General features: G+C 36.3%; 1 protein-coding gene across 2 annotated transcripts in view; it reads left to right on the plus strand.

Moving 5' to 3' along the window:
- The window catches only part of VCAN (versican), a 138,984-nt gene that overhangs the window by 75,923 nt on the left and 45,256 nt on the right, over positions 1-17,805 (plus strand). For both annotated transcript variants that reach the window (XM_007487345.3, XM_007487346.3), the window contains one exon: positions 9,404-14,710. In XM_007487345.3, the coding sequence (XP_007487407.2) occupies positions 9,404-14,710 (5,307 nt within the window). The remainder of the gene's footprint in view (positions 1-9,403; positions 14,711-17,805) is intronic.

Genomic DNA, 17,805 nt, shown 5'->3' on the forward strand with positions numbered 1-17,805 from the left:
TAGATTGGGAAAAATACATTATTCAACAATTCTGTGGAATAAAAATCAGGGACATAATAGGTATGGGAAAGAGATGAGGCCTTTAAAGGAAATGATGGATTCAGGAACACTAGGATTTTCTAGTTTTGGGGAATATTGTCAATAAAAATATGGAAATAGAAAGAGAAGGTTGGGGATGGGTCAAGAAAAAAGGAGTCATGAAGATGAATGGAAAATAATTCCATATGGTAGTGCTGACAGAGAATTTAAATATCCTCTAATATAATCTCCTCATTTACAAAAGGAGAAACTGAGTCACAGAGAGCAGAAATGGCTTTCGAAATGAACACAGTAAGCTTAATGGGAGGGGGGTTTCCTGACTCTCACTAGTGATTTTAATTTTTTTTCTTTTTTACTGAGCAATTGGGCTGGATGTTGGTAGATTAATCACTGAATCTCTGAGATGAAAGGATACAAGAGGTCATCTAGTCCAGTTCACATGAAAGGGTCTGAGGCATTTAAGTCAGAAAGGTCATTTGGAATCCCTGTAGGTTTTTGGGCAAGGAAGGATCATGATGAAAGTAATATTTGAGAAAGATTATCCTGTTAGTTGTGTCTGTAAGTGCTTAGAAGTGCTTTGCTATAATTATAATAAGTTTACATTTAACAACTTACTCTTTCCCCCCAAGCAATATGCTTACATATGCTTATGACTGAATCTATTTCATGGTCAGACCATCCCAACAATTTCTTATTTCATCTACTGGAAATGCTTCTCCAAGCAATTTCCCCCCTTGGGACCTGCTATTTATTGCCAGTATTCTTATCTTCAACTGCCCAGGCCATTTTTTCTGCTTTTTAAGATGTTTAATTAAGAATAAAATTGTCTTAAGATAATTTCAAAGACATAAATAAATAGGGAGATGTACGTAGAGATCTTTGCTCAGATTTGGTTGATTTCTTCTGCTCCTAGGCCATAAACAAAGTATGTATAAATGGTAGTAACCCTGATGACTTCTGATTTCATATGGCTTTCTATCTGTTGTTGTTCAGATACTCTCAAAATCCCTGAATCCTAAACCTCTTGATTATAATCTGTAGTAAAGCATTTAATCTTTCCAAAATGAAGAATATGGAGTCTTAAGTCATTTCTACAAGTGAAAAGAGCCCACACTTGATGATAAGGATCTAAGTGTATTTAGACCAGAGGATTTTATCTAAACTGCTTTCCCCCCTCTCTAACAAATAGCATCAAGAAGAGATTAAATTTAAATTGGAAAAAAGAGATGATTTCCACTTATCCTGCCCAGTGCGTGTCTGTCTCTAACAGCCAGGTTATCATTGATGCACATATATTTTTACACGTACATTATATCCTCTTTAGATGTAAAATTCATGACAAGAAGTGTCAGGCTTTTGGCTTAACATGAGTAGGCTGTCAATGGAAGATAAAGAGCCAGAGGAATGCCAGTAAGTGAAGCACAGCTAATAGTGCTAATGGAGACACATGGACCAGTGAACCTGATAATTTCAGAATCTTTAATCTGATTTCTCCCTTTGCTCTTGAAGGCTTCAAGTGTTAGAGTAAATTTTCACATGATTTTTAATCACTGTAGTAATGGATGCAACCCCTCCTCCTCCCCTGCCCCTGCAAATCCTAAACCTGAGCTAGCCATGTGGGATGCATCTCTGAATCTATGATGAGGTTTATTTTTTCTTTTGAAAGCCATAGACTCTAGTTAACAACTAGACCTAACCATCACTTAGTAGGAACAGGACACTCAGTAAATTATCCAGTATCAGAAAACTAATTTAAGAGCCAGAGCTCAGACCTGAGTGTAAATCTCATAACTCTGTGGCCAGTAGTCTTCCCATTGAACCGTGCTACCTCCAACAAACATCTCTAGAACTGACTCTCCTTTTTACAGAAACAATAAAATATTGATTTTAACATCATCATCCTAGAGGTGCCTACCTTACTGCCTTCTGACTTAATAATAATAACAACGATAAGTTAACATTTATATAGTGCTTTCTGTGTGCCAAAATACTAAGTGCTTTATAATTATCTCATTTGATCCTCACCAAAAATCTAGGAGGTGGGTGATGTTATTATCCCCATTGCCACATGAGAAAACTGAGGCAAACAGAGTGTCAGGGACTTGCTCTGGGTCACACATCTATTAAGTGTCCAAGGCATGATCTGAACTGATTTGTAACAACCATGACGACAACCTTCTCTATTGATGTTACATAAATGATGTGCACACTTGAGGGAGTTGGAGTGACTCTCAGTGACTGGAGTTAGCCATGCACTGAACAACAAGAAGGTGGCAATTTATCTCATGAGATTAAATGGTCCTTCTATGAGGTGACGTGCTCTTAGGTGGCATGCTGCTATTTGATGTCCTCTTTCAATAGGTAAATTTCCTTCAAAGCTGGTACATGATTCTTTCTCCTTTTATCAAAACATTAAAAAGTCAAATCAAGCCCATTGAGGATTACACTGTGTATTTCAAATACAGAGTTTCATTTACTGTATTCCAAGAAGACTCTGGAAATAGAAAAGGGCACTGTTGTCATTCAGTTATTTCAGTCATGCCTATCTCTTCATTACTCAATTTAGGGTTTTCTTGTCAAAGATCCTGGAGTGGTCTGCCATTTCCTGCTCCAGCTTATTTTACAGATGAGAAAATGAAAGCAAACAGGGTTAAGTGACTTGCCCAAGGTCACATAGATGAGGCTAGATTTGATCTCAGAAAGATGAGCCTTCCTGACTCCACTCCTGACACTATCTACTTAGCTTTCCCAGAAGAGGGTAGGTAAGGTTGTTTCAGCTCTATAGATGTTTGTTGGGGGTAGCATTGTTTAATCAAAATGTACTGACCAAGAGTTGAGACCCACGTTCAAGTCTTAGCTATGGCACTTAAAACTAGTTTTGTGATACTGGGTAACTTACTGAATGTCTAATATTCCTATAAAATGATGGTATGTGATAATTAGTTGCATAATCAATACATGGATTAAACTGCTTACTCTGTGCAAGGTGGGCAAAGATAAAATGAAATAGGATCTGTCCTCGAGGAACATACAGTCTAATGGGTGGAATTGTAGTAAGACTGCTGCAATGAAGAGTGTTGAGGAGAGTGTACATCATTCCAAGAAAAATTTTCTAAGAATAACAAAGATTCAGGTGATATTTTCATTCCTAGAGTGAGATGAAAGAAAGAGCAACCGAGTTGAACTTTGAAAGGAGTGAGCAAATTCAACAGCTATTGGAGTAGGGTAGGGGGTGCTATTCAGTAAAGTCTTAGAGGTTGGTGAGAGCAAAGGAATGGCGATAGAAGAGAAGTATAGTTTGGTGGGGACAGAGTACACGATTCCAATAGCAACCTCAAGAAATATGCTTTTGTCTAATTAATCTATCCCATATTTATCTACATTTCTTTCCTGAAGTTACAGATGAATAAATGGCTTTCATCGGTGTTTATTAGGTAGCATCCTCACTATTTTTAGACTTGTTAATTTTGAAGTTGTAAATGCTAATAAATGAATGCCCTCTGAGCTAAGATTTTGTGTAAGGCTAGGAATTCCATTATTTAATGGGGTGCTGGCCCATAGTAAGTGTTTAATGAAACCTTGTTGACTGACTGATGATTCTCATATTGTTCATAAGGCAGTTCAAGTCAAGGCAAAATAATTTTTTTAATGGTCTGCTATGTGCCAAGTACGGTGCTAAGGATTGGGAATATAAAGAAAGGCAAAAGGGGGTGGTTGGGTGGTTCAGTGGATAAAGAGCCAGGTCTGGAGTCAAGAAGTCCTGGGTTCAAATCTGACCTCAGACACTTCCTAGCTGTGTGACCCTGGGAAAATCACTTATCCCCACTTGCCTAGCACTTACCATTCTTCTGCCTTGGAATTGACACCTTAGTATTGATTCTAAGAGAAAGAGGATTAAAAAAAGGTTAAAAAAGGCAAGTCCCTTTCTTTAAGGATTTGACAGTCTAATGATTAGTATGATCAGTTAGATGTAATGGAATAAAATCATAACCATAACTGTGTGTATGTTGCAGGGAGGGAGAAGTTAGGTGGAATTGAGGATGACTTGGGGTAGGGGAGGGATCATATAAGTCCTTGATAGATTTGATGAGTATCCTAATCACGAGCTGACTCTAGGATCATATAAGGGGCTATCTCTACCAGAATGGAAACAGTCACTGGTGTAGATTGGGGGATGCTTCCTGATGAATGGCAGACTGAGAAGGAGACCTTTACCAGTGTTCTATAAAAGTGAACTGGTTGGACTATTCCTCTGTTATTCAGACTTTTTGTTGCACAAATCATCAAAGCTGGATTCCTTCCTTCCTTCCTTCCTTCCTTCCTTCCTTCCTTCCTTCCTTCCTTCCTTCCTTCCTTCCTTCCTTCCTTCCTTCCTTCCTTCCTTCCTTCCTTCCTTCCTTCCTTCCTTCCTTCCTTCCTTCCTTCCTTCCTTCCTTCCTTCCTTCCTTCCTTCCTTCCTTCCTTCCTTCCTTCCTTCCTTCCTTTCTTCCTTTCATTACATGATTCATTTTTTTCTCCCTCTCCTCTTCCCTCCCTCCTCCCAGAGCTGACAAACAACTGCATTGGGTTATACATTACAAATTCTTTAAAATAACAGAACAAAGTTTGAGTATTCAATCTCAAATCTGTATATCAGATATAGACATCAATATATTAATACACACTTAAGAGATCATGAACATCAATTATCCTGAATTAAAATCAGAGCTACTAATCTAATTCTATGAAGTGAGAGAGAAGGGAATGTGATATTAGGATCGGGCCCATGACTGTTTATTTTACCCTATATTAACAATGTATTTATATGAATTATATTCTAAAATGCATCCTAAAGGGATTATAAAAAAAGGTATTTTTCTTCAGAGATGACATTATTGTGATTGTAGCACCTTTATATTTTTTCATGTTAGAAAACAAGTTCAATAACTAGCATCTAACAATTTAGTTTTTGATGAATTAGTTCCCTCAGATAACATAAAACTGCAGAGCAGAGGCCCTTATATATATTTGATGCATCATGGTATATAGTACTAACAGCATTGACCTGGAAAGATCTGGTCCTAGTTCCATTTCTTTGAATTCTTTGCTTTGTGACTTTTGGCACTTCTCTTTGGGAATTAGTTTCTTCTATTCTAAAATAAGGAGGCTGGACTAGATGACCTTTTCCTGCAGGTACAGAATATTGTAGGTGAGATTGATTTTTTTCCTTTGAGGAACTGAAAAAAAAAGAATTGTTTTTACTGTATGGCTTTAAAAAGTGTACTAACATCCTTTTAAGTTAAAATGGTAGAATTGGAAGGATCATACTCTTTGTTTCTCAGTAGAGTCTGTGGTTGTCATTCCATACCCTGACTGAAAGTGTCCTCAAATGAACTTCAGCTGAATGGATTATGATATATCACTTGCAAATATGGAATTAGCATTGCAAGAGAAATGAGTAAATATGTGCCAAATTGTATTTCATTATTGTGCAGAAGTTAACTGATAACTCATTCAAAAAATTTGCTCAGACTTGTATATTACCATACTTGTGTAGACCTGACCAATGAATACATGAAAAAGTCTAGTTTAATCTTATGTAGTTTCATAGTCATTAGCATTTTGTTTGTTTTTACATTATAATTTTAATCTAATGAAAAATACTTTTAGATATGCTAGTTATTTTAGGCATAATTATATACTTAGGTTCTTTCTTATCATTATAAATATCTTCATTTAAGCAGTGGAATAATTCACAATAAGGACTGCAAGTATTTGTTGTTCACAATAAGGGTGCACAAATCTCTCTGGAAGAAGACAGTAGGGAGATATGAATATTGTCTTTAAATAGTTGAAGAGCTACTTCATGGAAGAAGGCTTGGGCTTATTTTACTTGGGTCTAGAGAACCAAAACTAGGTAGGAAGCAAAGGGTAGACATCTGGGCTTGATATAAAGATAAATTTGCAAACAATAAAAGTATTCAAAAATGGAATGAGTTGCTCAGGGTTGTAGCAAACCCAGTCTTCACACCAATACCATTGGAGGACATCAAACAAAGGTTAAGCTGACCAGTTGGAGGGTATGTGGAGGTGGAGATCTCTTTGGGATTTTGGATTGGCTTGGACAGGCTCTGAGAGGAGTATCTATTCTGAATTCCAAGTTTGGGAAAGCATAATATCTTTTTTTTTTATGAAAAGAAATTTTTTCATTGTTTGTAAGTTCAGTTTTTCTTTTGCTACCTCTCTGTGCTGCTTTATATGGAAGGGTCAAATGAAAGAAAAAAGAATGCTTCCTTTCTGGGACTGAGAAACAAACCCTGATTCTCTTTTGTAACTTCTCTTTTAGTCTTAATCCAACCACGGTCATCCTCTGAACCATATATTTTGACTTTGACTGGGTTTCCGCTTTGGAAAAAGAGGAATCATTATCAATTGTGTAAGCCTATGAAAATGGGTTTCCACAGATTTAAAATCATTTGGTAGAAAGCCTGGGTTGGAATCCCACTTCTGCCAATGGGAAGTCATTGTCTAGCTATTTCATATCTACGCTTTAATTTTCTTATCTGTAAAATGTCAGAAAAAAATAGTTATAAGGCATAGTTCACAGGGTAGGTATGAGGATCAGCTGTAGTAATTTGTGTAAACAGCTCTCATGTTTTAAAACACTATGTGCATTTGAGTTATGCTTATTTCTAGTTTTTCTTATTTGTGAGCCCAAATCAGTGTGATAATTTTAAAATTTGCCCATGCTAAATATAATAGCATATGGGATAAAAGATACTTATTTTTTCATGATGTCCAATGGAAAAAGCTTTTTTTTCCTATCACGCATGACTATAAAAAGCAAAATGTCAACTTCCAATTATGTTCATGAAGTTAAATATAGATATAAAAATATTTTCAACTAGCATTTAACTATAACCAGTTGTGAAAAATGCAAGAACAATTTACCAGTTTGTAGGCACATATCTAATGACCCAAAAATGGAATCACAATGTTTATTTTCTAATATAAGCACTGGGCCACATGTAGGAAAATTAAGATTTTTAATTTTTAATGACACTTGCCATGTCAACTGAGCAGAAACCAGCCATTTTTGGTTTGATTTTTTTCCCTCATGTGGCCAACTGTTGGATGAATTTGACTGCCATAGCAGTAGGTTATATTTTTTAAATGCTTACTTTCCATCTTAGCACTAATCCCAAGACAGAAGATGAAGATGGCCTAGGTAATTGGGGTTAAATAGGGTCACACAGCCAGAAAGTGTCTGAGATCAGGCTTGAATCCAAGTCCTCCTTACTCCAGGCCTGGCACTCTATTCACTCTGCCACCTAGCTGCATTGCAGTATGCTAGTTTTCATTTTCAAGGTCTCTTCTCATACTCTTGTCCTTATTTACCAAAATGACCTTACTCCTTCCTTCAATTAATTGGATGTTGTTGATAAAGTCTTGGTAATGTCTTATGGCAGTGGGTGAGAAATCAATGTTGGCAGTCTTTTCCCTCTTGTTACTTTCAGACCTATTGCTCATACCCTTGATAAAGGCAATATGGGACAGAGGATGGGGCATTAGATTTGAATCAGATATTTGTTAGATATTTGACCCTATTCAAAGCCATTCATTTCTTTGTGCTTTAGTTTCCTTAGATGTAAAATAAAAAGGCTGGACATAATAGCTTGTAGGGTTCTTTTTAGCTCTAACTTTGTAATTCTGTGATCCTCTATGTTTGCAAGGAAAGGGAGGATTTGCTACAAACCCGCTAAATTTGATACTCTCAATGCCTGGGACAAAGCCCTAGATATCTCATTCTAGTTATGGTTCTTTTGTATATCTCTATCTCTATCTCTATCTCTATCTCTATCTCTATCTCTATCTCTATCTCTATCTCTATCTCTATCTCTATCTCTATCTCTATCGCTATCTGTCTGTCTGTCTGTCTATCTATCTATCTATCTATCTATCTATCTATCTATCTATCTATCTATCTATAGATATTATTGCAGCCACTATACCACAAAGGACTTTAGCCATGTTTCCTATTTCTTTTGTGCATTTCTCCACATAAATAAAAATTTCCTACCTTTAATACTCTGCAACTGGAAGGGTAGTTTCAGCCCAAGGGGAGAAGAGGGATAGTTCTCTAGGTTAGTAGAGTGGGAAACAGGAAGAGTTCTGGACAGTGAGAAGGTGTACTGCCAGGACACTTTTGGCTACAAGAAGGACCATTGTACGAGTGCTTGATATCACATAATACTTTTATAATCTCAGGAATCTTTTGGTAACATTTATTATTTGAAATATACTTGCTAAGTTATTTGGTTGTAACTTTTGAGCTTTGTGGAAAGTGCTAGAAAAGTAATTAAAAGTCAGTAAACATCATGATAAGCTCTGAAATCCTGATCTTTACTCAGCCTCACTCTGTCTCTCAAAAGGCAGAGTAGACACTTAAGTTGTAAATACATGGAGAGATTCCCATACCTGTCCCCACTCTCATCACTGGAATGCTCTTGCACAGGTAGTATGCTTTAAAAAATCTTTTTAAAATTCCTTACTTTCCATCTTAGAATCAAAACTGTTTATTGATTTCAAGGCAGAACAGTGGTAAGGGATAGGCAATGGGAGTTAAGTGACTTGCCCAGGGTCATACAGCTAGGAAGTGTCTGATGCCAGATTTGAACCAGGACCTACTAGCTTTCTATTCACTGAGTCAGTCATGTAGCTGCTCCAGGTAATATACATTTAATCTACAAAAAAAAAACAGTTTTGGGGATAAATAGTTCTGTCAAATGTGTGCCATTGCTTCTGAATTCATTGGTCAAAATTTCTCTTTTTGTTGGCTTCTGGTTGTTGGAGGTTTAACTTTCTTAGAGTTAGTCATCTGCTCATGAAGAATATTTTCTCTCTCTGTATGTGTTCCTAGTGTTGTTTTATCTTTAAAAGAGAATAAGATGGTTATTTCCCTTAGCTCTAGAATATAGTCACCCTTATGAGTTTTTCTAATAAGAAAAGGTAAAGTTGATTGTTGTGTATTTTTAGTTTAGATGACATTATACTTGACTTCAAGTTTTGCTTTAAAGGAACTAATCAGGCTAGGGAAACATAGATTGGTCCATTGAAAATACTGTCTATTAATGGTTGCCATGATCTAGAAGCTATGTTATTATCAAACTAGAACTGAACTTGCTTTTCTTCTGGACCACACAAATGGAGAACTATTGAAGACCAAGACCAACATATGTTCAATGGTAATAAGACTTGATCTGAAATTATTTGATTTTCGATTCTTTTATTTATTTATTTTTGTGATCAATGCTAGCCATATTCACTGTAGTGCACTGCCATCTCTTCTATGTAAGTATTGTGAAAAACTCTTTGTTTTTTTCAGGTCGAATGAGTGATTTGAGTATAATTGATCACCCAATAGATTCAAACTCAAAAGAAGATGAACCTTGCAGTGAAGAAAGTGATGAGCAGCCCGACTTTCTCACACTTTTACCCGGAATCTTTGAAATAACACCATATTTTGTAGATGAAGAAGATGATGACTGTGAAAATTCTACTGATGTAACAACGACTCCATCTGTGCAGTATATAAATGGAAAACATCTTGTCACTGCTGTTCCCAAAGACCCAGAAACTGCAGAAGCCAGGAGGGGACAGTTTGAAAGTGTTGCACCCTCTCCAAATTTTTCCCACAGTGAAACTAACCCTTTTGATTTATCTGAAATAGAATCTTCTACTATATCTCAACCAAGTGAATCCAAAGAAATACTCGAATCTTTTGAAATTACATGGAAGCCAGATATATATCCTGAAACATCAGAACCTTTTTCAAGTGGTGAATCAGATATTTTCCCTACAGACCAAATGAGTGGGGCAACAGGTTTAAATGGGAAAGGGTCATTGGAAGTGGCTAAGCCTGTGATACAGATTGGCTCTGAACATCCTAACCATTCAGAAGAAAATAATGAAACAACATCTTCATTTCCTGAAGAGTCTTCAGGAGATTCTCTTGTTAATCAGGAGTCTCAGGGAGTAGTCTTTTTAAGGACTACAGAAGTGGCTTTTGGAGAAGCAACTGGACATGATTCTATCATCACATCTGCTCCAATAACTGTTTCTGATTCAGTATCAGTAGACATCTTGTCAGAAGAAAGATCTTCTGTTCTTATGGGAAATCAACAGCCTGACACAATATCCTCACTAGAAAGTTGGGAAGACACAACTTCTAGACACACTGTTGAGTTTTTAGGGAATCCTCCTTTGGTTCTCATTCCAGAAGGTTCTGGATTTGTAGAAGAAGATAGTAATAAAACTTCCACAGTGGTAGCTAGCTTATTACAGCATACACCTACAATTGAGATACCATTAAAAGGTGTTCCCTTAGATACTAGTCAGGTCATCCCCACAGAAAGTTTTTTTGGTGTTTCTACAAGTGCTAGTAATCCAGTTTGGGAGGAAAGTTCTGTAGAAATATTGACTCCCAAATTTGAAACTGAAACTGAGGTTCCCAGGTCAACATCAATATCATTGAAAAACAGAATCAACACATCTGTGGATGGAAAGAATCTAGATGATGAAAGGGAGAACACAAGTATAATGGCTACATCTATAAAAGAGTCATCCATACAGCCCACAGTGGAGCAGCTAATTTTCACTTTTGAATCAAGAAATTCTGATGAAGTTAAACCTACAGATTCTGATTCCTCTGCTACTGAAAATAGATCCACACAATTTGAGGGGAACACAAATAAATCTGACCTTATCCCTACACAACCCCTGTTCTCAAAGAAGTTGGAGGAAGAGAATATAGACAAGAGCACTACCATTCAACACATGGTTCCAGAAAGTCCTACTCTTCCAGGAGTTAGCTCTAATTCTTTCCTTCTTGAGGAAGGTTCTGGAGAAGTTGGTTCTACCATGGAGCTTACAACTGAACCTTTAGCTTCATTAATTTTGAAGGCGACTAAAGCTAATGAAAGGCCAACTGAATATGAAGCAAAGGAAATGACTGGCACTCTACCATCTCCTATAACAAATGCTATGCCTTTTGAGCCAACAAGTTCAGTTCTGAATTCTGTTCCAGATGTATCAGACGTTGGGATTGTAAATAAATTGGCCAGAGGAAATTTCAGTACAGATAAGATGCAAGAAACGAATTATGGCACAGAAATAAATGACACCCCTACCAACTTTCCTTTAAAAGAAGTTGTGACTTCTGCATCTAGAAAATTTTCAACAGCAGCTCATCCTGTAAGTGAAGAGGAAATAGCAGTAGTAGAGGGTTCAGGGGAAAAAACATTGATGGAATCTGGAAATATAATACATTTTTCAACAACTACTTTAGCTAGGCCAGAGTCAGGAACTGATTCTGAAAGACCTGAGAGCACAGTGGTTAGCTTGCCAGACCATCTTCCAGAAAAATTTACATTTATACCTGAGGGCTCAGGAGAAGAACCAACTAAAATAAGCAGTTCTATAGATCATATACCTTCAAGAGCCACAGAAAAAACATTCAGTACTGATTTCCTATTTGCTTACTCAGGTTCTGGAGATGTGGATTTCATCACTCATTCTGAAGAAAGACATATTCCTTCACCATCATTAGTTTCTGAAGGTTCTGAAATGCCAGTAGGGAAAGTTGAAGAAGAGGTTAACAGTACAGTTTCTATGTCTTATTCTTTCACTGTGACACCTGCCAATTTAGCATTAAGTGTTGGGCATGAAGTCAACACAGCCAGATTAGGAATTGAAAATAAGATACCCATAGAAGAAAAGGTGACAGAAGAAAAACCTTTTGAATCAGGAAAAAGCACTCTAGGAAAAGGAGTAATTTCTGACACAGAAATATTTGCTGAAAGTCAACCCCAAACCACAGACTATTCTATTCAAACAACAAAGGAGACTTTTATTGGAATAAAAGAACCAAGGCCCACTGAAGACATTTCCTTTTTTAGCACAATTAGTACAGATTTAGAAGAAAAGTCTTTGAGTATCTTTGCTCCTCGTATAGAGTCAACCAAAGAATCACCCTCTCCCTTTGATGGTATCTCAGTGACTGAATCTCAAATATCTAAAACCATGGGTACAAAGCCAACAATCAAAGAGGAAGAAAATACAAAACAAAGTATTTTCCTTATTGAAAATGAACACATAGAAAACAATGATCCAGAAGGTATGAGGCCAAGTATTCAAGAGTTCCATACCAATCCAGTATTTTCTGGAGAAGGATCAGGAGATGACGTCTTTCCTAGTCAGTCTACAGTTGTATTCAGTTTCACTGGGATAAAAGAAAACATCAGTATTTTAGCTCCTGAAACACATCAACCTGAAAGTTCAGAACCAAATTTAGAGCCTGAAGAAAATAAAAAAGGAACACATGGCGAAGTTAGATACCATGATTCTCAAACAAACAATGCCTCAGAAACAAGCCACACAGTAGCCAATACATGGTTATTTGAAAGCTCCAGGGACAATGGTGATGAAGAAACTACTTTGTCATCAGTCACTCACTCCTTAAAAATGGAGGTTTCTGAAAATGAAGATAAAACTTTTAATGGAGTAGAAGAAACTCAGACCAATAAGCAACAAGCCATTACTGGAAAATTATCTCAAGAGAATCCTTCCCAATCAGAAACTATAGAAGGAGTAACTTCTACTAATATATTTTTCACTAGGCCTTCAAGTGTTGAAACTGCTAAAGTATTTGTAACTTCAGCACCCCATATTCCTGTTCAGTCTTACGAGAATTCTGGGGAAGGGTCTGGGTGGTTAGATGGGGCAGACTCAGTTCATGCTACTCAAATTGTTCAAACAGCAGTGGCAATCACCACAGTAGTTCCAAATAGCTATGAAGGAAACTATTCTGAGTTTCCAAGGATGGAAGCTTTGGTTACAAGTGGGCTACCAGCAAGCACATTACCAACTCAAACAGAGCAAAATGAAAGTTCCCAAAACTTACTTGGCACCCAGCCTAATCTAAGGACTTCTGAGAGTTCCACCAGTCACTCCCCAGATGGTTTCAAGGAATTTGAAGTCTTAACTTTGAAGCCTGAAAGAAGGAAATTTACAGAAAGCATTATTTTAGATCTTGACAAAGAAGACAGTGATTTAATATTGCTGACTACCAAAAGCACAGCCCCTGAAACTCTACCTGAAATTACACCTGATAAAAACACGATCATAGATATAGATCACACTAAAACAGCATATGAAGACATATTAAGAGTGCAAACAGAAACAGATCCAGAATTACAATCAGTCCCATATGGCAGTAATGAAGAAAGTATGCAAGTTGAAGAGAAAGAAGATGCAGCATTTAATCTTTCTTTCACTGAAGAAAAAACGGAGGGATCTGGTGATAATCTTTGGTCCAGACCCACTCAGGCAATAAGCAATGAATCAGCAGCTTCTGAGGATGGAATCAGATTAGGCCAGGACTATGTCTCAAAGAACAGTGAACGCTTTACAACTGGAATCCCCATTTCTAGCATGGCAGCTGAATTAGGTGTTTTACTCCCTACAGTATCATCCCTGGCCATTCCTAGTATATCTTCCACAATCAGTCAAGACATCAAAGAACTAAAATTTGAAGAAAAACATGTTGCTACTGAAAGTACCCTGGATGATCTCTTTGAATCAAGCACATTGTCAGATGGACAACCAGTTGCTGATCAAAGTGAAGAAATCTCTACTTTGGGTTATCTGGAAGGGACACAGTCTGAGGATGATGGGAAGAAATTCATTAGCCCTTCTTTCAAGCCAGAATTATCTTCTGGGCAAGAAGATGAGTTGATCAACCACACAGAGGATGTAACTATTGCTACCATCAAATTTCTTGATCAGAATTTGACTGAAACTCCTGACATCATTGAAGGATCCAATCCCACAGAGTACATGGTAAAACCGTCAGATTCAGCATCTGCAGAAGTGTATTCTCAAGCTCCTTCATCTGTAGCAACTATCCACTTAGCTGACAATGCATCTGAATACCCTGAAGTAATCATTCCAAGTTCTACATCAACTACAGATTCAGATGCAGACCGAATTTCACTTGAAGAGACTTTCAAAGAAGTTAATTCAAATGTTGAAGCAACTTTATGGCCACTATCTGAAGTATCATCTCACAGAATTGATTTACCATTCTTGGCTTCTCCTGGTACAGGATTAGCAATAGAGGAGACAGAAACTTCTGCTGCAGAGATTTTAGTTGCCAAGGAAGAAACTAGGAGTCCTGAATATTCTCAAACCTTTACTGATGAGAAATTTTCTGGAGAAACAACCAAAACATCTCCAGGGGTTGACCTACCCAAAGGTGGAACATCTCTAGAAGCTACAGGTGATCGTAATTTAGAAGATGCTTTGCAGGGGCTGCTTTCTACTCCCACTTCTGCCAACCATGGTGTTGTAGGAGGTATGCTATTTCAATCTGGCTCACAAGCCACTGAAAACCCAACTACACCCTTTGCATCCATAGAAATAAACACTGAAATGCAACCGGTTTACAATGGAATAGTAAACAACCAAATACCTGCAAGAACTACTAATTCTGAGGATCAGGCAATTAGCATGGAGGAATTAAATACCGAGCAAATAACATCATCATTTCTCATTCCTGAAACTTCTAATGGAACAGATTTCCTGATTGGTACTAATGAAGATTCAGTAGAAGGCACAGCTGTATATTTATCAGGTAAGACTGCAACACTTGTACACCTGTTCCCCAAAAGTAGGAACATTCATTTTGATCCAATTATACATCTATATGTATAGACATATGAGTATACACATATGACTATATGTAAATTTTCCTTATAATATTTAAATACTATAGTTTTAAAGACAAAGTCTGTGTGTTTGTTATACTAGTCCAGGCCATGATTCAATCATAAATGAAATGTAGTGAAAATAATGGTATGACCAAAATGTGGGCAAAAAAATAGAAGACTAATAGAGTTCTTTAACCTTTATAAAACAGATGAGAATGCCAAAATAACAGTAAATCACTAAATTCGACTGGTTTTCATTCTCAGTGAAAAACTTTTTTTGTTTTATATGTTGTAATTACACTTCATCTTATAAGTAGAAAATATTTCCTGTCATTTTATTTCCTATTGTAGAGTCTACTGTGCCACCATAAAATCTTGAACAAAGTTGTTTTGCACAATCGCTGCATAGATACCAAGGGAAATCATTCACAGTTTCTACATTGCAGATAGACTTAGGCTATTATGGGCTCTACTTTATACTTGCTATATGTATTGACATTGTTTGTCAGCAATTCCTGGGCTCTACTTTTCCTCAGAGATACACGTATATAAAATCACTGAAACAATAAGTATCACTTGTTACTGTTGTTAAAGAAGACTTAACACTTCATAAGCCATAGGTAATCATGGTGATCACAACGTCAAGTTTTGTTTCTCATAAGTGGTAGTTGAACAAAATATAAATTCATTTTAGTAAAAAAAGACTGTACACATAACCAGTGACTTGCATTTTGAGTATTTTTTCTTACCAATATTCATTAGAGAAGGTAGTTATTTTAAATAATAATGGCAGAACAGACTATTATCTTCAGTTATAATTGGCACATTAGAAGAATAATCTAATATTCTTCTAGAATAACAGCTGTAAACACAATGTTCCTTTGAAATGAGTATTATACTGACTATTCTCATCAGATTTACTTAATCTGATGATTTACAATGGCGTCATATTATCTTTTGTATTATTTTGACTGTTCCAATAAAAAATACTGCCTTTTGAATCTGACCACAAAAATCAGATTTATTATTTCTTTCATTTGGAGGGAATTTTAAAAAATCAAACAGTTTTAAAGGTAGTGTTGCATAATGAATAGAGAACTGGAGTCAGGAAGAGTTGTTTTCAAGTTCCACCTCCAAAGCATACTACTGACTGTGTGACCTTGGACAAATCACATTCCTCAAAGTCCCAGAGAGCTTGTCAAGACTATAAATGTTAAAAATAGTTATTTGCATTGGTAGAGGGAATTTCCTCCCCAGGAGTTCCTTCTGTCAATGAAATTACAGGTCCAAGAGCAAAAAGAGAAGCCTAAAAACTGCTTATGATGTTCTATGACTAAATTAGATCAAAAGTAATTGAATATTCTCTTTTATTTTCTTCTGGTTATAATTAATATACCATCAAATAGTTCAGTTGACCAGTATTCATTTCCTTCTATTTGGCTAGAATAAGAATTTAAATTTGAGAAAAACATCAAGATATAAGCAACAGGAGCAGAGCTTTATAAATGATCCTGTTTGAAGTAATGAGAAAGTACGATTTACTTTACAAATTGGTTGTTAATCATTGCACGGCATTTACCATTAATTAGAGACGGAGTCTATAGGCATCAAAATAACTTACCAACTTGAGCTTTTGAGTTTTTTGATCAATTTAATTGGTTCTTAAACTGAATTGGCTAGCTGAGCTCATGCAAACATAGACTTTGTAGTCTAATGTGAACTATTAGTTTTCTCTGAACTTATTTTCTTCTGTAAACTTTTGTCCTTGACCTGAGTCTCATCTGCTTCACCTTCAAAGAAAGGCGCTCATCCCTGCTGAGCCCTACACTGCACATTCCATTACCCAGCCTCAAGCTGTGAGCATGGCCCTTATGGCTCTGGTTTTCCCCTTACTGTCTGTAGAGCTGCAGATCTAAATGGGAAAAGGCAAGGTCTAAAAGGGATTTTAAGTAGTCCCAGAGAATGAAAGACAATCTCAGTAAAATTAGCGTAGTTTAGGAAACGTTCAAGTATGCCTCTTGATAAGTCTAATAACCTCATAGAATGCAATGTCTTTAATAGTTTTCCCCTGGTTTTTTGAATTCAATTAACACTCAGAAAGTTTGAGTTTAATTTTGACTACGTTCCTTTTGAGGATATGGTTTAATGTCATCTACAGCATTGTTTTTTCAATCTAATCTATTCTTTCCTTTGCAGCTTTACAAATATTTAAGCCATTCTTTTTCAGGTGCAATTACTCCAGCATTTTAAAAGTGAGAAATCCTTAGATTCTATTCTATTTCATAGCTGTAGTTCATAATTTAAATATATTCAGCAAACATTGCATTTCTCTCTAGTCATGTAAACATTTTGAACTTAAACTGCTTTGGTGAAATATACACAAGTACAATTTAATGATAAATTCAAGTTCCTTAAATTCACTGTGTGCCCAAGTAATTGAGCTGGATAAAATATATGGTAAAAATGTGGTCAAAGCTGATGGTTTTAGAAAACATGTCTCTTCATAAGTACTCCTTTGGTTCTACATTTCATTTATGTGCTAAAAGTTTCATTTCGGGCAACATATGCCAATCATGTCGTGTTTTGGTTTGCATTTAAGTAGGGATGATACTGTATTTATAATTTGAAAGGCTGAGATTTCATTTTTAGGAGAGGTTTTTGTATTTTGGTTGAATCTCCTGAATTAGAGTTTAATCCATATGTTGCTTTTCTTCAAGTATAGTTTAAAGGAATACATTTGGAACGTGTTTTGGGAAAAGCATATTAATGTAGCAGAAGAGACTTCAGTGCACACTTTCGAAGAAATACAGTTTCTGGGCATTAAGTGGTAAAAGGCAATAATAATTCAAATGATGGTAACAAGCCAATCTGTTAAAAAGAATGCATGTTCTTTCTGTGTACCCAGCCATTCCACATGAACTAACCCTGTTTAAAAGAATACATTTCCATTTACTGTGCACATGTTTAATCATTTTTGACTAAAATCAATTGCCATATCATGCCAACTAAATCTGCCATA

This window comes from Monodelphis domestica, chromosome 3 (assembly GCF_027887165.1).
Source record: "Monodelphis domestica isolate mMonDom1 chromosome 3, mMonDom1.pri, whole genome shotgun sequence".
NCBI classification, from domain to species: Eukaryota; Metazoa; Chordata; class Mammalia; order Didelphimorphia; family Didelphidae; genus Monodelphis; species Monodelphis domestica.